Source organism: Lethenteron reissneri, chromosome 24 (assembly GCF_015708825.2).
Source record: "Lethenteron reissneri isolate LAM-NWPU_2019-01 chromosome 24, ASM1570882v1, whole genome shotgun sequence".
Taxonomy (NCBI): Eukaryota; Metazoa; Chordata; class Hyperoartia; order Petromyzontiformes; family Petromyzontidae; genus Lethenteron; species Lethenteron reissneri.
Window position 1 is genome coordinate 6,100,663 of NC_083802.1, and position 22,583 is coordinate 6,123,245.

Genomic DNA, 22,583 nt, shown 5'->3' on the forward strand with positions numbered 1-22,583 from the left:
TAAGCTGCCCCTTCCACATGGTGCAAAAAGGGTAAAATGATAAAAAAACACATATACATACAAAGGAGGAGGGTGGGTGACTTGGGGTACTGGGCCAATAGCACTATGGCATAGGATCTTGCATGACCACACGAGGTTAAACCAATCTTGCAAGTGTATAAACTGTGATACTTTCACCATGGCCATCAATTACCATACAAAAAGCCATCAAAGAAAATGTTTGGTGTTGCACTTGAATTGGCTTCCTCTTACTCCGTGGGTTTTTTTTATAATTGGCAGAGACACAGAGTAAACAGCTGGCAGAACGAGGTAACTTCCTGGTCGTCACCTTTTACAAGAATAAAAGACGTGGAAAAAAACAAGTTGTTTCTTTAAACCCTTGGAACACCATCGTGGAGGCAAACAGCACAGTTGACGTTTTAGGTCAACCATAACATGGATAAAAGGCATGAATATTCTTAATGTTTCATTCGTGAGACAAATTAAGTCAAGTTAACATTATAACCTTTACAAAACACAGGTGTCAAAACATATTTAGCAAGAGACCAAGCCATGCTCCTTTTATGAGAGGTTCACTAAAAGCCACGATGCTACCACCAACAGGCTTCACCCCATGACCCCGCCAACAGCGAGATAACCCCGAGGCTCGCAACTCACTCACTGCAAATATACATCCATGCACTCGGATGGGTCAGAGTGTCTCCCTGCTCAAAAGAGCATTGCGTGTGTGTTGAACTTCTTTCGCACCGTGCATAGCTAATCATGGCTAATCAGAGGTACAGGTAAGGATGTATGTTGAACTTCTTTCACACCATACGTAACCAACCGTGCTAATCGGAAGACAACTAAAAAAAAAAAGCATTGGGTGGTGCTCATCTCCATCAGCAGCCTTAGTGGAAATGCCATATTCCTAAGACAGGGGCAAGTTTGTCCTAAGCGCAACTCCTGTTGACTTATACCCTTTGGTTTTTTCGGTAAAGTCACGTAGGTATAAAATAAAATAAATCACGACGTTTCGGGCGCAACACAAGCGTCCGTCATCAGGTGGGAATACATGCAAACTCCAAACATACAAGCGACGGGGTGGGGCTGGAACCCACGACCTCATACCTCCTGTATACCAGGTGAGGTATTAATAGCCTGCCAGCGTGGCCAGTGGTCAGGAAGCCATTTATGCACTTCCATCTCCTAGCCACATCACAGCCTAGTAGTAGACTTGGGGTTTCCCAGCACACGTGAAAAGTGTTTTTTTTAATCCAGAAACCTTGCTTCCACAGTCGTGGCTTACGGGAGCACGCCACGAATAATACAATCTTATTCTAATAATTCCACTCATGTCCAGCATGCACATTTCACGATGCGTTTAGTTTAGTCGTGCAATCCGTATGGTACACACACACACAAAGGTGCATGCTTGCGTACGTGCTTGCAGCAACATAGCATTGCCGGACTAATTGGTCTTCCGCAGGCAGTCATGCGTTGGAAATATTTTAATTCTCTGCATCTGTGTCGTGGAACTCTTGCGTCAATCAAGCCACATGTGCTAAATTGGACAAGCAATACACAGGAACACAAACTGCCTTCCCATGGGACCAGACTTTGCATTACAGTGGGATGAAGGATACATCAGTCACTAAATTAGCACCCTTTACTTAAAGGTTTACAATCTCTTTTGCACGGGTGGCCCAAGTAAACTCCGGTTTACTGGTAGCAATCAAGTCCCAGGTAAATGCATATGGTGCGATATTGACTGACACTAAGAAACAATAGCATGCCTGCTCTCTATAATTATATTTACAGTAGATGGCAGGCATTGTTCTTTTTTTAGTTTTGCAAAAATTACTGAATGATAGGAAATAAATCATAAGAACTTACAAGCTGTTGAGTGCCCTGCTTTTTAAAGACTAGCACATTTATTATTTTCTTTTGTATGGTAAGGAGACATTTGCAACATTATATGTGTATATCGGGGTTATAAAGCCATTAACAGCCTCCGTGAAGACAGCATAAATGACTGAAGCAATAGAAACATGAAGTGTGTTGAAGTTAAAAACTTTAGCTTAAGGAGGCCACTTTTCAAGCCATGTTATGGCCACAACAGAAATGCCTTTGGCATTATGAATACATAGAAGCCACTTTTTTAAATCTCTGCATCTCATTTAAAATTAAATGTAACATCAACTCCCAACATTCTACGGGTCGATCCATTTTTACTCAATGGAAAAATAAAAAGTCACACTGCTCACATGCCAACTTGAGTTATTTCAGTGTTTTCTAAAAACCCGTTTGAAGCTGTAATGACCATATAGCATTTGCAGATGTCGTTATTTTATTATATTGCAACTGGATACCTGTGATTAAATCCAGAAACATCAAGAGCCAAGTCCCCCGTGACTTCAATAAATTAAAACGTTTTCCCGATCCAAAAAATAGCCGCAAAATGCTCTCCTCATCTCATCAAAGCCAATCCACTGATCTTAAAAACATGGCCTCTGTTCCCATAGCGAAATATATATGTTGGTGAGAGTTGGTATAATGATAATCTATAATAATTAGCTCCAGACTTTAAGATGTATCACGAACAAAGCCTGTATCTGTGGAGCCAACTAGCAATGCAAATTTAAGATGCGATGACATTTCATAAAGATTTTAACATGGTGTTATTAAAGTTTCAGTCCCATCGTATTATACTTGGGATGGTAACAAAAAAGGCTCAGTCACCAAAGAGTAAGTTTATTTTAAATGTAACCCCCTAAAATATATGAGCATTGTTCTTCACAATGACAGCTCAGAGAAATGGGTTTTAGTCATGTAATGTCGTGTTTCACATATAGAAATGAAAGCAAAGGAACAAATATATTTTTTAGTAAGCTTTTTATGATGAAAGTCTCCTTTTTGTTTTATTGATAAAAACAAAATTTAAATGGCATTACTTGAATCCCATGTTGAATCTTCATCATTTATTTCACTGCACTGACATCCGAAAGGTGATGCCTAGCCAGTGTGTATTTAATCTCGTGCGGATTACTTTACAATGCTGCACATGTAGAATTTCAATTTAGGTTACAATTATTGTGTACATATACGCAGGCGTGAACACGCATGTACGTGCAGGAGACGGATGGTGGTTAATATCCTGCTTTCAATCTTCTGAACCCTGTCAAAAAAAGTACCATCCTTCAGACAGTTTCCTCTCGAGCATTTTCTTTATAAAGTGACAGCATGCATCTTTCAACAACATCCAGGGATCTTTCCAGTGAGGGTCATGCAAGCCAGAAAATGACTTGCTTTCCTGTGTGTATATATATACTCTTAGTTCTTTCGGTAAAGTCACGTGTCAGGGTGGCGATGCATGCATGCTCTCCAACTCATCTGCATCCTGCCAACTGCAGTGTGGTTTGGAAGCGTTACGGTGTTTGTTTTGGCTTTTAAGTGGACCTTAATACGATCACTCCTGGAATATCGGGATGCATTTCTTAATAAAAAATCATTTGGCCAAAGTGCATTTTGGCATAAAATTAACCAACCGGCAACAAAGATGGGGAAGAAATATAATACCTTAATATGAAGGTGAAATCTAGCATTTTGAAAAAATGTGTGTAATTAAATGATACTTTCATATTTTCTATGAGGAAAACACCAAATATTGCAATTTTCTTTAAAAAACTAAATTTTTCACTTAACCTGAGCATGGTCCCCAAAGCACTAATTTGAACCAATATCCTCAGACTAATCATGGTACATGTGTATATACTGTATACCGTATATCTAACTTGTGCTCTGAAAATCCATGAAACTATTTCAATTACAGAAAAGTAGCTGGTACTTTCTTTCCAAAAAGATTCTAAAAGTGTACATTTCAGGTGAATATTATTAGGCTTCACCACAGCTAAAATTAATGTCGTGTCATGTGCAACTGCAGAGAAAAATGCGCATCTTACTCCCACAGTTGGGACAGTGGGAAAAGAGATGTCTCAAACTCCCACTTCGTGTGTTCTACAATCACTCGAGTCTCTTCACATGGCACACAACCAAATACGCGGGATCAATTTCCATCTCATGGCGTCTCCTGATTGGATCAAAAACAGCATGCCAGATTAAAAGTGCATTCTTTAGTTCCCTTATCAAATATTCATTTTTGACACTACCCTCGTGCAAAATACTGGCATATGACTGACTAGCTTTACTACCCGGCTTCGCCCGAGACTTGGATTCTTGTCTTAGATTAATACACGGCCTACGCGGAGGGTTTGGAGAGGTGACGTCAGCAGGCACACTCCGTGACGCTGCCGCATGCGGGTGACATCACAGATGTGACGTCACCGCTCACTTGCCGTGCAAAATATACCCATTATTACGCCCCCCCCCCCCCCCCCCCCAAAATACAAACGTCTATTTTTATACTTTTTGCATGGTCTCCAGTCTGGAAGCTACCCACATGCAAAATTTTAAGTTTGTTGCATGTCTGGAAGTATGCTAAACATTTCGAACAGACACACATTAACCAATTTCCCTTTTATATATATAGATTACCAAAGCATATTTTCGGAGTTGGACATTACTCCAACCCGCACTGATCAGCGTGAACTATGGTCAACGAACCCTCACGACAGACACGGCCTAGTGGAACCTTCAACTGGCAGTGGAGTTACAAAGGGCTTTAAATTATTATCAATATTTATATGTATTCCAGTATCCATAGTCTCATACTTATTTATTCAAGTCACTTCTAAAATCAGCAAACTTGTGCCAATACAGGAGATGATTACAACAGAAAAGTGAGACTTCAAAATGAGCCTGACATTGGGTGGATGTGTTTTTTGTGGTGCTCTATATAAACATGTTGACTTCTCTCACCTTCCAATTGGCTACACTCGACCTCGATAAACCACGGTCCTTTTGATTGTGCTTTGATTATGATATTGTTCTATCTTAACCATACAAATTAAACCGTGATGGGAAACTTTGCATTGCCTAGGTAATGGAATTGTAACCTTGCTTTTCAAAATAACATGCCGTTGAAGCGGCTAACATTTTCAAGTCTTCCCCTAAAAAAAAGACCATCTGGCCAAAATTACAGACATTCTTATTTTTTACAATGACATGGGTCATCTCTGCAAATTACCAAATCAGATTACACGACAATAATCAGAAGCTTCAAAGCAGGCAGTGGTGCAATCATAACAGTGCATTATCATAACTAATGTCTTATTTAGACCTTCATTTATATAAGTATGCTGCAAATGAAGTTTTCTGCCAGGAGCCTGGATTGGTTTTTTTTATCTTGGGATTGTATAATACTGACTAAAGTCCAATACAGTAGGTTTTGTGGGGTATGTAGTGTGCCAGCCTGCTGCATCGTTACATCAATGTGTTTGGCAGGCCTCTGTGTATGTCCTGTGGAAAGGCACGTTGCCGGATTTATTTTTTGACCATTTGCATCCTGACTTCTGTGGCCTCGAGCCCACCTGGTAAAAAAAAAGCTTCAATTGGCAAACTGAATTTGCTTTCAAAGAATGGAGCCTCTTGACAGCCGTGCAATAAGAAATGTCCCTGAAATGGCAGTCAGGAAAATATCCTCAAGTAAGAAAAACAGTGGTGGACAGCCGACCATGTCTGACTGTGGCAGCTGCAACCAATTGTAATTAGAAACAGGCGTGCATCTGCCGATAATCCTAAAGCAGAATTGTGATCAAGGTGATCCACAACCCAACTCTACAAAGAATTGCTCTGTAAGCATTTTACGGCAGGGAAAAAAAGCTTCCAAAAGTCACATTCAACAGACTATTTTTTTATAGGGCTGTTTTGCCTGATTAAAAATTTAGCATTGCTACAAGTGTATACATTTAAATCAAGAGCAGCTTTACATCCTTACAAGAAATACATCCCAGGTTTTAGCGCAAGTTATGATGTAAACCAAATGAATCCACATACGTTCTGTTACTCCACGCAATTTTGATTCTATTTCATGTTCGTTCATTGGCAAATATCTTTCCAAAACAAATGCTATAGAAGATCGGTAGACTGAGATACTAAAACGTCTTGTTAAGTGGAGATACAGAAGAGAAGTTCATTTGTTATTATTATATATATCGACTTTCACGTTAGCGAACAATGAGTTTTTAATGTGAAGTAAAACATGCAGTTGAAGAAGAAATGTCAATGAATCGATTAGATTACAGAAATGCAGCATTAGCAGGCACATGAGGCTTCGGGTATAATCTTCAAAGTCGGTTAACTCTGTGCAATCAACCCAGCCGTTGTCACTGTAATTCTCCGATTAGTTATTGTGGTTCCGATAAGGCCACGCTTATCAAAAGGCACTTCGTACAGCACTGTACAAGTTATAATGTTCAGCGATCTGGTACTTCAAATCATGCTGCTGACAATTCTTTATTTTGACAGGCGCAAAGCTATTGACTTAAACTGCAGGACTTTCATTCAAGGATAGCACTTAAGACGAGGGGGCCTGGTGGATCATGCAAACGATGTAATTGTCACTCGCACGGCTATGAAGTGTCTCTTCGAAGGAATGCAGCAAGTAGTCGATGGCTTATCTGTGCAGACTTGTGTCACCCCATTGTGTGCGTGCGCGTATTTTCCAGACACTGCGGTTTCCTCGTACTCGTAAAAATGACCAGAAATGTGGTGCCACAAGATCCCAAGCAGAGGACGCCTCTCCTTGCAAGCAGAAACTTGAAGTTTCCCCCGTCTAAAGCGCGTTCGTCATAATTGTCGGCGGAAACGATGGTAATTATTTTGTACATATAAACAGGTTAAAAATATATAACGTACACAAGAAACCCGCTACAACTTTCAAAGAGTTGTCAAACATATGTTGTCCCTTCGTTATCGAATGATGGGTTTTTTATGTTCAATAAAGTGACTCAACTAGTAAACAACGAGCGAATTGAACAACTTAATGTGTAACCTGCTATAGACTATGAGACCTGCTTTAGTGTAAATGCTTACCCCGAGCTCTCAATACTCTGATAGTGCGCTGTCTTTGAGTTGTACGCCTTTTGGCATGATCTGGTCCAACACCAATGGAGACTAGGCTCTAAGGAAAGCTGTCTCGGGTGTGGACCAATCAATTTCAAGGACAATGCATGTCATTATCATCATCATCAGAGTTGTTTCTTTTTGTTTGCATTTTGACTGCTTGTGTTGTGGTTATTGCAAACATGATGCCTTGTATAAAGGTGTCAGTTTTTGTACCAGTTGAAAGGGTAAAAACCTATCACTATAACTTGCTATAGAGTTCACTTGTGGGCGGCACTGTACGGTCACCACTCTTGTTCCGAAGCGATCGTGAAAAGTGAGTCTGACGCGGAAGCGTGATTCACGCAACCAACTTTGACAGCCTCCTGGGGGGGGTGGAGTGTGTGGAGTGTGTGGGGGGGTCGTGGATTTTTATGCGCCGGCAAGCAGTGAGTAAACACGGGCACAAGCGACTAATATATTCCCAACTTTTATGAGCTCCGCTGCTCTCCGTATCGCCGGCAATGAAGGCCCCCGTCACTCATCGCCCACCGTCATCAGTGCATGACACATGCCAAAAGGGTGAATCAGTTTACGAGAATTTCGACCACGAATGCGTGCGCCGCCAAACAAACGCCTTTTTGGGGTTTTAAATACACACCGACGCTGGGTTACTTGATGATTAAGTAATATCAGAGTCGAAATATTTATTTATACTCGAGGAATCCGATAAGCCGTAAAGCTCTTTTTCACAGATGGCCAGTCGGGGCACAGAGTAAGAAAGTTACAACAACGAACGATATAAAAACATCATAGTCGTGCAAAGTACAATAAAGGTAAACAAATCACCCAAACACATACAAATACATACTACCAGGCAAAGCCCATTGAGGTATTAACACGTATTTTTCAGAAGCGACCTGGCCACAAATGAAAGCTCAACAACAAAAGTGGCGCATCATTTGGACATTAACGGCACCAAAAAATTGATCAACATAATCCCAATGCACGTTTCTCAATGTGGAGGGGAAAAACCGGAGGACCCGGAGAGAAAATTGTTTCCATGGCCTTGCTCTGTTTACGGTGGGGTGGGAGACGCGGAAGAGTGATGTCAAAAAGGTTATTTAACTAAGGGTATAATATTGCCCACTGACGGATACCGCCGGGCTCGAGCTTGTCAACAAAATGCCCACGAACACCTGGCAAGAGGCGAGCGTGCTCTGAGAAAGCGTGGGGGGGGCTCTTTTGCTCGCTTCCCGTGACTCATAAAAAAAAAAACTATACAGCCATGTCAGCATATTCACTTATATCAAACGTAATGCATGGAAATTTCGTCGGAATTGAAGAGAGTTCCGAGTACATTTAAAATGAGAAGCCGCTTACAGAAAATTGCTTTTTTGGGGGGAAGGAAAATATGAAAGGTTAGTTTAAAAAAAACATCATGAAAAAGTTTGTTCTCCTCCAAGAACATTGCATTATGGAGATATGACCGCCTTTAGGAGCTGTCTGGCGTCTGCTGTATACGTTGTGTTCCCTGCAGTGACTGCCTCGAGCAGACGTCCACAAAACGTAGCGGCCGAATGTTCAAAACCCATCAGCCAAGATGGGCCCAGACTTTGGAATTCGGGTTATGGATATACTACGTATGACGTACGGGTGTGGATACGTACACACACGTTTCCATCTCGGATGTGACTTATTGCATTAAATAGTAAGACTTCTAACAATTTTTCACCCTCCGAGCGATTCGATTAATGATTTCTGCTTCCTTGCATCACTTTTTACATTTTCATTTGTGCAGTATTCTTACGTTAAAGTTTGTTCACGGGTTTGTTCACTCCTCTTAGCCCAAATGGCACATCCGGGTGCAATTTGCATGCAAGTTAAAGACATAGTAAAGCTATACTCACACAGACGATTTGACGCATGCATGGTGGATTTAAAAAAGTTCTATTATTTGATAAATTGAGGCAAGATGGGCTCTGCTACATCGCCAACAGAGTGGGTTAACAAAGATCAGTGTTCAGACGTTTTAAAAAAAAAAATGATAGGTGTATTACTTTATTCATAAAAAAAATCTAAAGCCGATTTAAATATGCCAACATAGCAGCGCACGTTTGAAACAAAAATTAAAACTGACGAAACAGTGAAATACGAAGAACCTAATTGTAATTATATTTTATGATCGTGTATTTCATCCTTTTTTGTTTGTTCAGTTAGTTATAAACTTAATTAATTATAACATGTTTGGTGAAATTCTTGCAGTAAATGAACACCGTCATACACGTTTTCTTCGAAACGATTTTAATCAAGTCCTTGGATTGCTTTCAGTAATCGAGAAATAAACCACGCTATGTTCTAAATGTAATAACTCTGTGATCATTATGATTACTGTTAAGCATAACATATTTACCTTAGCTGACATTTCTCAAATTTATTAACTTTGAGGTATAAGCCAGCCCCATCTCATAGCATTAACAAAATTGGATTAGAACTTGATAAATAAAAACCCCACCCTAGATGCAAGAATGAATTCAATATACCTTGGCTAAAAATGTCCTCTCTGCAGAAAATCACGTGGATAAGTGGGGAAACCAAAATTAATAAATAATACTATCAATTGACCTAATGTCAAGACTTTGAAAACAAATCAACCGCTCCAATATGAAATCGCCATGATAATCTCTTTAAAATAGCAAAAGTGTAAACACACCCACCCTGCCTTAGCCATATCCACTCATTGAACCGCCACAGTTATTATTATTATTCCCCTAATTGAATAAAAAAAACCAACAGATCTCACTTGCAGAAACTGATATTTAAAAGCTCACTATAAATCTGATCCTTTTTAATATGCGCCAGCGGCTTCGCTCCGAGCGTGGGCACACTCCCGTGCCAGCACCTAACCGCACGCAGATGCGACGTGACCCCCCCTCTTGTTGCTGTAGTCGTGTGGAGAGGGGGGGGGCAAGGCAGGCGACGGCGTGTGCCGTCTGCCGCTATTGACGTTGGCGCGCCGAGAAAGGGCCGCTATTGTTCCAAGGCACGAACGCGAGCCCTCGCCGGACCAGCGGTGTAACTTCACGGGACGGAAATTAAAATCGGCTACCAGGCCTAACCTGTTTTTGCCTCCGACGATGCCATGCCAATCCTAGCCACCAACCTCGCTCCTTCTTCCCCCCCCCCCATACCCTGTCTCCACGCAATGCTCGCCACTCCCAATCCCCACCACGTTCTCTCTCGCTCACTCTCTCGAGCCTTGGCAATTCCACCGCACGCACTCCTCCATTGCTGCTGCCCCTCTGACCCCAATGCGCGCACACCAGCACACACTCCGAGCAATGCTCACACCGCGGAGTGCGGAGACACGTAATGTGCATTAATACACAAGCACACCATACCTACACCTTTGACAAAAACAGACACCGCACACGTCACAACATAATATACATGTGCGCCGTACATTGCCATGAACAAGCCACTGCGAGATGAATGCCTTCCCAATCCATCATCAACGCTCATAGTCCTGCAGTGTAATGATGCGCCTATCGCCTGCACATCAGCTGATCTCATGCATTGCTCCACTGTTGTCATTCTCGACGACCAGACATCATTCCGTCTAGGGATGTGATCTTCCAGAGCCCACTTACTTTAATTAAAAGTCACCGTCTCTACCCTGTGTATGTTCTCGAATCCATGTGTTGTTCTTACAGTCGCTGTGTAATTCTAAGCTTGCATCTCCCCGTAGTTGTCTGCACACTTTTCAATTTTATTTGACAATGTCCACATCTCTGGTTCACATGCCATGGGAGGAAATAAACATTGATGAAAAATGTTCTACTTTAGCCACTTGCTTTTTAGTATTAAGTTCAGTTTTACAAAAAGCACTCCAACGTACCCTCGTCCAGCTCTATATCATCATCGCGTTGACACGGAATGAAACACAAAAAATGCAAAGATCCCTGCTGCTTTATAGCCATATCGACTGATGGGGGAAGAGCATTGTTAGCGAGTACCCGCCAAGGCCAGAACAACACACGAGGGCATGGCCTTGCCATCCCCATGTTTGGCCGCCTGCCTCCCCAATGCAGACATTTACACACCGCACCAGATACTCAATTGAGCCCGCGGTCACCTTATAGTAGACCAGCGATGAATTCTGATACCACTCGCTACTGATGTTATAGCTGCGGCTGGGAATCAAACTTAGATGGCCGAGTCTTTAGCAGTGCGCGTAACCTCCGTTCCCTATTAAACGAAACGCGCAAAACCCCTTTCTATTTCCCCCAGGTGTCCCTTCCTTTCACCTTCGCACATTCCCTCCCTCATCGTTATGGCTAACCATTTTGCTCTTTTTTTGACATGGCACTACCTAATTGGCATTGCGGCATTCAGGCTGAGGCCCAGAAATGGAAAATTAACAGAGACTCGTGTTTTCATTAGGGAAAGGTCTGCAGTTAGGCTCGTGTCATTAACACAGAAGGAAAGCATTGCACTTTTTAAAGTTCTCCCTCCGGCTCTTTGAAAACAACAATTACTCCTCACGATAGGATGGTTAACCATGCACGTGCGATGAAAAATGACTGCTGTTTAATATAATGACGTCGCTTCAAAATTGCTTGGTTAGGAATACGTGAAAAATTGCACATTGTTCACTGCGTGCACACAGAAAGAATGAAATGTATTTGTTACCCCCTAATGCTAAGGCAAGTAAATAGGCAACACAGCATGTTTTGATAGTCACACACAATTCCTAAGTCCATTACGATGCTAAATTCTCAATTTCTGAATTTCACGCACATATGTGCAAGACGCATACAATTTCATACGACCATTACACGTGTACCATTCATCACGAGGGTAATGAATACAAACAACCATGATTTATTCATGGGCTTTGCCGATAAGCACAACTGACATGCAAGGTCTCATTTACTGTGTAGTCCAGGTGATAAGAATAGGGGACATTACACGACTCTTTCAACATTGCAAGCAATCACAACAGTATTTGATACTCACCTCACTCGAGCATCTTTAATGAGTAAGAAATTATATGGTAAATGTTAGTGAGAAATGTCAATATGTAACAAGGCAATGAGGTGATGCAAATTGTCAGTGTACTTCTTTCAATTCTGGAAATGAATAAAATGAAAACTCCTATATACCCATTGGAACAATATGGAGGAAAAACGACCCGTGTAATATTTAAGGTCAGTTCCCTGAAATACTGCAATCATGTTACTGTTTTGTCTAAGATAAAAACAACTATTACAGTAGAACTTCACATGTACGCAAGATTAAGAATACATTGCAGTATTAGAAAAGGTTAGATTTGTGAATATCCATAGAATATTTCAGTTACACCATGCACAAATGCGGCACTGGGTATGGGCGGTTAATTGGTCAGGGTGGATATAGGTGCCGCTTTGTTCAGAGCGCTGTACTCACAAACGGAAGGTTGTGAGTCTGAATCGCGGTCAAAGGTTGGCTCGCCCCCCCCCCCCCATTACCCTTCCAGGGTCGATTAAATGAATCTAACTCTGAGGAAAGTCCAAAGTGCCTGTCCTAAGGAGAGCCTTAGCTTTCTAAACAGGAATGTAGCTCAAGGCCATCAACAGAAATGATCGTCAACCTCACACACATTTCAGCAGGGAGACACCAACTTCATCTGATATTTTCAAATAATTGTAACAGTCTATCATGGGGGCATATGTAGACACACACACACACACAGAATACATAACGATGCACACACATGCAGCTGTAAAAAACGCGTTAAAACATGAACAAGACAAATATAATGACACTCTGAGAGAAATCGGCACAAGGGAGAAAAAAACAATAACCCAGATCAAACTTAAAATGTGACAAAGGGGTGTATGTTTGAAGGGGCTGTGTGACTTTCACCGCACAAAGCATGACACAAAACGCCTCACCTCTGACTTGGTCGACCTGTTGTCCTCCTCAAACTCCGAGTCATTGGGGTCGTCAACGGTGGGTGGTGGTGGTGGCGGCGGCGGCGGCGGTGGTGGTGGAGGCGCCGCCTTCTTCTTCTCGGGAGCGACAGCCTCCACGTCGCCTCCCTTCGTCCTGCCGGCCGGTTTCCCCGATGCCTTGGCCTGCCGCCTCTCCATGGCCGTGGGAGACGCAGCCGCCGTCTGGGTCTTGGCTGACGAATCCGAAGTGCTCTTCTTCCTCTTCTTGGCCACAAGCTCCTCTTGCTCCACCACGGCCGAGCGCTTGGCCAAGCCAGATCTCGACTCGGACTGGTAGCCACCACTGCCGCCAATGGCGACGCTTCCGGCAGAAGCCGAGGCAGTGCTGCTGCCGCCGCTGCCACTACCTGCGGTAACACTGGACTTGTGTTCGCTGTGCAGAGGCTTGGGTTCCTTGAAGGCCATCGTCGGCGTGCCGCTGGCACTGGCGCCACCACGGGCGTCTTCCTTGGAGGGGCGTCCAACAACCTCTTTGGGCCTCTTGGGTGGCTCCTTGACAAATTTGCCTGGATCCCAGTGAGGCTCTTTGACGGAGCCCTTGTGCTCTTTCGAGTCCTTGGTTGGTTTTTCTCTGTGGTCCTTGGAAGATTTGTGAGGCTTCTGCAAGCCAGTGCTGCTGCTGCTGCAGCCACCCTTTGTAGGCTCCTGGAGATGGATGAATATTCACACAACTTTACACACTGCTAAAAAAATGCAATACAAAGTACGCGGTCACCCAATGTGCATAATTGCTACAGATTCCCAGCTCTATTGACAGTTTTGGGTCAATGTGATAGCTTGAACGGAGTTTGTAGAAAATGTAAATTCAGTATCGATATTTGCTGTGTTTCATACAATCATGTGTCAACTGAGCTATTGGCATCCTTACAGGGAGCTTCACAGTTTTATATTCAGAACAAATTATAACATAAACACATGTCATTGTGGAACTAGTGGAAATTTAATCGTAAATCTTACCCCTATTGTATACAACTATGCACTGTTCAGTTATGCAGACAACTGGGTGGGGTAATTAAAAGCCAAATATTACCAACTTTGGCATGTGTATCTGAGTATCAGGCACTCGCACCACCAAGTGAATTCATCCCATCTCACTTTAAGGGATACTTAGTCAAAGGTTATGCATTTGAATGCCCCCTTGGATATATATTTGTTTTAAGGTCAGCAGAAAAAAGCTACCTAACCCACCCCCACCCTCCCCTCTCCGTGAATGTGTGACCTGCACAAGGCACTGCCGGTCTGTGACAAGGAAGAGGAAACTGGGCGGATGAGCTCAATATAGTTTTCATAACCTTCCAGCCACCCGAACAGCCTCCCTTTTTTAAGGGAAGAGGTTAAGTATTTCCCAGCAGTTCATCATGCCTCTCTCTCTCTTTGACAGGGATTGCCCTGGCCATAATTACCCATGCCTGTTCGCCGACGCAATTTCCTGCATGTTATCCACCCCCCACGCAATACAAATACATTGTTTGCGTGCATGAATATATGTACTTGTACACAGTATTTAAATTAGTTTTGTACAGTGCTTTACTTTAATAAGGTGAGAGCCCAGAGATTAATTATCTCTGGCAAGACAGACGGTGTAATTGTATTCCTGTAGAAAAATGTTTTTTTGCCTAATTTTATCTGCAAGGCAATATTCAAATGTGTAATTTAGATTTTGAAACACTGACTATATGTTTATCTACGTGATTCTTAAGTTGTAAGAAAAAAATACTCTTTTATTGTGTGCATTTGGCATTTCATCAGTGTGGCCTTCTTGAAAAATTATCTCGTCGAAGGTTAAGAGTTCAGGGGTCAACTGAGCCCATCATCCTCCAGTCAATGAAATGAGTATTGATTTGTGCAGGTTCGATTAAATGGGTATCACTTCATGAAAAGTCAACTGGTTGCCCTATGAAGAACCTATGCTGCTAAAAAAGAGATGTGCACTCCCATGAAGCGTGTTCGATCGTGGAGACAGAATCAACAGAATACATTTCTGTAAGGAATTAATACGTATACTGTACAAAATAAGAAACATTAATTTCTAGGAAAGCATCACTTAAAATGTGACATTTTTTTCAGGAGTGCCAAGTTTGGGGTGTTAGGCCAATTCCATGTTCAGTATTTTTACTCGTAAGAGTAACCTGGATTTGCTGAAAAAAAACATAATTCCTCAATAAAGTATTCAGACATTGATTACAGGACAACATATTTCCGATACCTTTCATTTTCCAAAGGCTCAACTCTAAATCGAGTTTCCTGATTAAGCATAAAAATAGTTTCCAAAAGGTAGGCACACAAAAATGTGTTTGAGCAATTGCACAATCCAAGCATTGTGATGCATCATTTTAATTGATAGCTACAACCACAATTCATCTATTTGCAATAATCCTACCGCAACAGGAGTGAAATTAAGCAAGTTGTTCCTCCATCTGTCTGCTTGTGGCCACAATGACCTCTTAAACCATTTATCCAATCCCTGATGAAATTTTCTGGGATGGTCTGCGACCCCAATGTTTCATACAGAATTGATTTTTCAGTTTATAAGGTCAAAAAGTCAAAGTCGCAGCATTTAGAAGACCTGCCATTCTTGTACATCTGTCTATGCCCACAACAACACTGGAGTTATTTGACCAATTTCAATGACATTTTCAAGGATGGTCCACAATCACAGAACTTTGACTAGAATTGCTTTTCATGTTACCAAGAAGGTCAAAAGGTAAATGTCACAACACTGAAACCAACAACTGTCATGAATGGAATGGTTTACCAATGGGAGTGTTATGTTTTCAAAAGGTATTTGACCTTCTTCAAAAAACGCTGTAATACAATAATACTGAATAACAAATTTTCCCAATTAGCGTGCTGGAACAACAAATATAGCTGCTAGTCTATTTACCTTTGTGCATAACTATGCAATTTTACATTCAATAATTTCTACATAAATCTTTACTTAAAGCTTTCGTGACTGCAGGAATTCATATTATTTGGGTCTTTCGGTAAAGTCACGTAGATATGTACAAAGAAAATAACAAAAAATAACAAAAAAAACTACGACGTTTCGATCGCAACACAAGCGTTCGTCATCAGGAAGAAAAAAAGAGCTTCCTGATGACCAACGCTTGTGTTGCGATCAAAACGTCGTAGTATTTGGTTACTTTCTTTGAAGCTATCAACGTGGCTTTACCAAAAGACTCACAGAATATAATTTCAACATACTTAATAAATGACAAACTGTACTTGTTGAGAAAAATATGCTTGTTTAAAGTGCCACAAATAATTAAGTGTTTAATGGTCATTCTAAACCAAAGCAATATTCCTATAATTACGGCATTCATTTGATATAACATTAAAATACAATGGCCCAGCACACAAAAGGTCTATGCGCGACCCCTTCTGCTGAAGGAGGTCACCCCGGCTAGACTGTGGGGTCAGACATGGGGTCAGCAGACAGCTGAGTGGCCCCCGGGTGTTGATACAATCCAAGAGGTTTAAATAGGGGAGGCCCGACAAACACTGGAGGGTCAGGGGCCAGATTCCATCCTTCACAGACACGATGGGGCTTAAGTAACTTCACATCAGGAAACATTACTCTCAGCAAGGACGCGCGCCCGCACACACACACGCACAAATACACAAAGATCCCACGTTTTGCCTTAAATGCTATTAGTGAGCAGCTATTAGGACGTGCAAGGAGCACGAGGGGGTGGTGTGGTTAACACGGCTAACCACCTTTGTCTTCGCAGTGCTAGTTTTCAATGCAGTGATATAATAACGCGGGACAATTGTAATCTATTCAGTGTGTACATGGAGCTGCATCTCAAGAGTTTATGTAAAAAGTGATGTTTATGGATACCTTCTGCCACACTTATGTTTAAATAAAATATTTTAATTGGTGTGTTTGCAGCACATACGTCCAAATATAATAATATAAACTGGGTTAAAGGAGAAATGTTTTTTAATCATAAAAGGAAAATTACATCATTATATTAACACCAAACTAATAAAGTGGCCACCATTATTTTAATAACACATATAGCTCACCTGATTTCACAGCACATCTACATTCACTCTTATACATGAACAAAGACAAAGGCAAAGATCCCCCGTATAGCCTAAACAGACTGTTGAGGCAAGTGCTGTTAGCGAACACCTATTAAGGTGGGAACGGCACACAAGGGGGTGGATGGCTAAAACCACGCTCGGCCGCCTTTGTCTCCGCCTAGGTGATGCTTACACACCACAGCGGGTACTCATTTTAGGCTGAATCTTCCTAAGGAAGGCCCAGGACCGGTTCAGATAATTGTCACTGGTGTTGGCCGTGAGCAGGGATTGAACTCGGGTCGCCAGGTCCATAGCGCAGTACGCTAACCGCTACACCACCAATCCCCAATTTTATATAGATGAACAGACTTGCACACGCACACGCAGATGCAGCCGCGCCTCTCCTCCACTTTCAAAACCCATCGCACCTAGGTCGCCATCAGTCACTCCTACCAAGCGACACAAGTCATGCGGCCCCTGGGCAGCCTGGTTCAATCACACGCAGCGTCGGGACGCCTGGCGCTCACTCGAAGCTCACCTTTGCCCCGTGGGGTGGCTTGCTACGCTTGTGATCGGCCATGGCTGCAGGGTTGGCGGAGGAGGGTGGAGGTGGTACTCCCGCAGCAGACAGAGCAGCGTGGGCTGGGTGCTGGCCCACATAAGGCCCGGCGCCCGGGCCAGGAGCTGCGGCAGGTCCTGGCCCATCCGGCAACACCATCATCTGATAGTGCCCGTGACAAAAACATAACAAATGCAAACAAATGACCGCTGTGGCACAGGCACGAGAAAGTACATGAGCAACTAATAATTTGGATGTTTAGAAAAAAGGCACCTGTTTCCTAGCTGGGATAAAAATTCATTGAATTCCAAAAAGCAATGGGCCATTCCAAATGATTGTTTTCCAATAGCACTTGTTAAAACAATGGACCGGTTTCAACTTCTCTGAGTCTCATCAGCAGGGTGTGCCCCATTAATCAATTGCTAATGTATTTGCTGATGTTAAAGGCAATACACCCATCCACAAACACTCGAGCGCCCTCAAGTCACACAGTCGAGCAACTTTTTACATATTTTGGTGGGCAGCATTCCAGAAGATAGCGTGGAAATGTTAGCAAATAGTCTCCTCTTTGATAATTATAAACAAATTAATGATAATTAATTTGCTTATTTCTCCTGTGGGTATTAAGTAATTTTGCTTTTTAAAAAAGTCTATTATCATTATCCATCACTGCCGCATGAAAGCCTCCCCACACGATTGACATCCAAAACGTGCCAACGATATAACAATTTCGGTCTCACTTCGACACACTCCATCCCGACGGCAGTCGTACTCTGAGTGTATTCTCTCCTTTGGCTACAATTCCGTAACCAGTCTCATTGACGCTTGACCCTCGATCTGCAGAGGTGCTTCCTGCACAGATTCCCAGCTGGATGGTATTTTTTGTTACAACCAAAAATTCGGAAAGCACAGGGTGCAGTTTGCAGCTGCACAGGTAGAGGAGCGGGGGTTGTGATGACGGTGGGGCGGTGCACGCACAGCCCTGTCCTTGACTCTGCACGACGACTCACGCTTCCCTCTCTGCACCTGGATTCCATGCGGTCACGCGCCAATTGGCTGTCGGAAACATTTTCGAGATAAAGGAGTGAGAAGCGAGGCAGCCCTCCGCAGTCAGTCCATTATCAAGAACGGAAGTACGTTGCGTTGTCTTAGTGCTTCTAAACTACCAGCCTGTATTGGTGAACACAGTACTTATGAACCGTTTAATGTTGCATAATTATGCAGTATTTGATTCCTTGTTCCAGTTTTGTATGTGCATGAGTAAAATAGAGGAGTGGTAACGTCACCTCCACTTTGTGGTGACCAGCGGTTTTTGTTGTTTGGAGCGAAAAAGTCGGATATGGGGATGGGTCCGAATGGGTCTGGAACATAACCCCCCTTGTACTCTGGAAAACTGGGTTAATTCTGCACAGATTCGCTCAACATGGCATTTTATCAGAGCGCACCCCCCCCCTCCCCATGCAGAGGGAGGGTCAGGTGTATTGGTCATCTGTCCCGATATTGACGTGCCCTGTCCATGCTCACTATTCAAAACAGTCAATATTGTATTTCTGCCATTGTCATGCCACACATGCACATCCCCATGCTTCTTTGTACACCCTTCAGTAGTTTTCAAATATCTTTGCCAGTGTGCTGATCCGTAAGTCAGCGGGTAATAAACACAATTAACTGAGTGCAGCAAACATAATGTGTGAACACCCACGCTGCTTATCGCAAGAGTACAGAACTCCCTGTTTAAGCCATGAATAGATTATGCCCTGTGTATAATAATGAGGTCTCCTATGTTGTCCTGCAAGAGGAAATTCCTGCACAGATCAGCATAAACGAACTTCCTATCTATCCCCAGATTCTGTAAGATCATATTTGCTCTCCAAGAAACTCACGTTGCTTATCACATGAGAAAAGGAACTCACCACTTAATCTAACATGAAGCACCACTGCGCAGGGCAAGGACCTGCCCTCTTTAGATTCTTAATTGTATTTCCTTGGCTCAAGTAAACCTCCCACTAGTGAGCCCAAGTAACTCTCTCTCAACCCCTTGCCCAATCTGCTCACAACAATAACATCGCCGAGTTCAGCGGAGGAAACCAGCTGCAGAAAGCCAATGGCGGGGGAGGTACGGGGGTTCAGTGCCATCGGCGGATCTGCCCACAGTTCAGCTCCCTACACCGGCCACCTCCCACGTCGGTCGAGCCCTGCGTAACTGCCCAATGCCACCTCGCATCCCCACTACTTCCCCTGCCTGCCTGCCTGCCAGCCCCAGCCGGTGGCGAGTGGCGCGCGCTCGTGTGTAGCCCACCCCGCCGGCCTTCAGGAGCTTGCGGCGGAACTCCTCGGTGGGGTTGCTGAAGGTCAGCTTCTCGCAGCGGATGTGGTTGACAGGTGGGTGGCCCTCCAGGTTCAGGAACAGGTCGTACTCAAAGCACACCTTTTTAGGCTCCTCCTGCGAACCACCATCAACATCGGCATTATTACTTTGTAAGTACTATGTTGAATTTCGATTTAAAGCTTTCGTGACTGCAGGGATTCATCTTCTTGGTTCTTTCAGTAAAGTCACGTAGAAGGGAAATAATAAAATAATAAAAATAAAACATAATAAAATTATTCTCACGACGTTTCGGCCACAACGCAAGCAGCCGTCCTCAGGTGAAGAAAGCGTCTTTCCGACAGACCTGTTCTTCACCTGAGGACGGCTGCTTGCGTTGTGGCCGAAACGTCGTGAGAAATTTTTTTTTTCTCCCTTCTACGTGACTTTACCGAAAGAACCAAGAAGATACTATGTTGAACTTCTTTCGCACCGTACGTAGCCAACCCTGCTCATCAGAGGTGCGGGTCAAGGACAAACTAAACTTTGGCGAACAACGACAACAAAATGCACACTTCCTCATCATGTAAAAGAAAGCTCCCGAGTATCTGCATGCAATGTTTATGTGGCTATTTAGCGAATGCTGCAGCCAACACTGCATTTTTCAAGGTGCACCATGAAAGCAAAACATGTTGCCTCAATAACCTGCGACCTAGCTTGAACGAAGGAATAATTTCAACATTTCCCTGGGTAAAGAATGTCTACTATTTTCTGCATACTTGCTTTATTTTGCATGTGTTTATTCATACAACAAAACAGTCCAGGGAAATATGTGTGCAATGAAACATTCCAATGTGACTTTCCTGACCAACATTTTACTTGCTGCATTATTTATTAATCTATTTTGCCATTAGCCAAACGTTAGTTTCTTTACAACTCTTGTATACACATCCATCTCTGGTTTTAAAGTGATGCAACTTCATGGCAAAATGACACATTTGAATAAACCTGAAAAAGTTAGGGTAAACTCAATATATGAATTCATCTTTGCAGCCCTTATTACTATTCAACTTGATTCACTGCAAAAAAGTTCACATGTTGACATTTATCTTAAAAATGTCTCCATGTGTTTCGCCACTGTTTTTCAGTACATTTCCAGGTACAATTCTTGTAGTTTTTATTTGAGTTTTTCTATTTACATTTGTAATGACTGGACACCTGTGCTACACGGTCAATGTCATCTCACGACGTTCAAGTCAAAGCAAAGCCTCGGTGTCACGATCTCCATCATTACCCTTACATTTAGTCACCCATGCCAGGCAAGACCTCTCAGATGGGTATTAACATCTGAACCAAAAACTTACATTTAATAACATAACAAGCATTAATTTTTGCTTGAAGATGTAAATGTGTCATTTTACAAAATAAAGGACGCTAAAACAAAATGGGGGGGGGCGACCTCACCATCGACCTGAATATGTCACACATGCAGAAGCTGACATGAATAAATGCTGGGTGTAAAATGGTGCATCTCTTCAGATTAAATAAAATGTTTACCCTCTCAAAACATGTGTAGAATTGTGCCAGTGAGAATAGTTTTGTGATTGGATTTGTCATTTTTTGAAATTATACGTGCATATGGACACTTTATATGAGCACAGTTCTGATATAAGCAACACATCCTTCTTATATTACATTGGTGGAAGGTTCAGGCACACCTGATACAAGCACACTGCTTTAGATATAAGGACACCGAGACTTGCTCCCAAAGGGTGCTATTATACGCAGCTGCTACCGTACTTCCGTTTCATTTAGATTAATGGCGCAAACTAGGCTTCAAAAGAGAAAACAAACACAGGAGAAACAGCAAAAACAAGACTTCAGGGTGCAAATCGTGATGCCCGATACGTGACAATTCACAGGGAATCGCTTGCGACGGGCGTGGGTGAATCAATGCATGCCTAGGGGGTGTGCGCCAAGAGAGGTCAGCGAGTCGCACCTTGTTCTTGAAGTACACCTCGATGGGCATGGTGAAGCCGGCGTAGCCCGACTCCTCAACTTTGTAGGGCGGGTCCTTGCATACTGTGGGGCGAGACACACACACACACGGGCTCTCATCACGACACATGAATACGCGGTAGTGTCACAGCTGCTGATGTAATAGATTCTTGCAGCGCCAAATCGCGCTGATGGCAATGCAGGATGAACGCAGAACATGTCCACGCAGTGACACCTTCTGTGTCGCTTCATATTAAACGTCATGCGGGACCTGCAAACTATGGGAACATTTCCTGCAAGGCTGCTTCATGCAGGCAACTGGCAAACAGAGTGGTCATTCTGGATTAAACTAATTATTTAGTGATACTGCGTTGGCAACAAGCAAAAATAACAAAAGAAAACATTTGTTATTAATAGTGCACTTTCAGATGCACTTCTGCGGCCATCTGGAACGCTCTTCCTTACGATATTAGGAAGCTTCTGGGGCTATGCACTTTTAGATCTAACTTGAAAATTCATTTATTTTTACAACTCATTTTTGTGTTTAGTTGGTTGTCCTTCGTGCTAACCGCTACACTACTGCTCCCCACCTACACACCACAACAACCGCCATTCGCCACTAAGTGGCGGTGACGTCACCACGACGCTTGTGCCAGGCCATGTCCACCTTGAGGCCACGGCAAAACAACGCCCTACCTCCTCGCGGTGCCGGACG

At 42.9% G+C, this 22,583-nt stretch overlaps 1 protein-coding gene across 1 annotated transcript in view; it reads right to left on the minus strand.

The window, feature by feature from the left end:
• The window catches only part of LOC133346461 (protein AF-9-like), an 87,705-nt gene that overhangs the window by 23,179 nt on the left and 41,943 nt on the right, over window positions 1-22,583 (minus strand). The window contains exons 3-6 of the mRNA XM_061558044.1: window positions 21,870-21,952; window positions 19,865-20,008; window positions 17,545-17,727; window positions 12,918-13,622 (exon numbers count right to left, since the gene is read on the minus strand). Of these exons, the coding sequence (XP_061414028.1) occupies window positions 12,918-13,622; window positions 17,545-17,727; window positions 19,865-20,008; window positions 21,870-21,952 (1,115 nt within the window). The remainder of the gene's footprint in view (window positions 1-12,917; window positions 13,623-17,544; window positions 17,728-19,864; window positions 20,009-21,869; window positions 21,953-22,583) is intronic.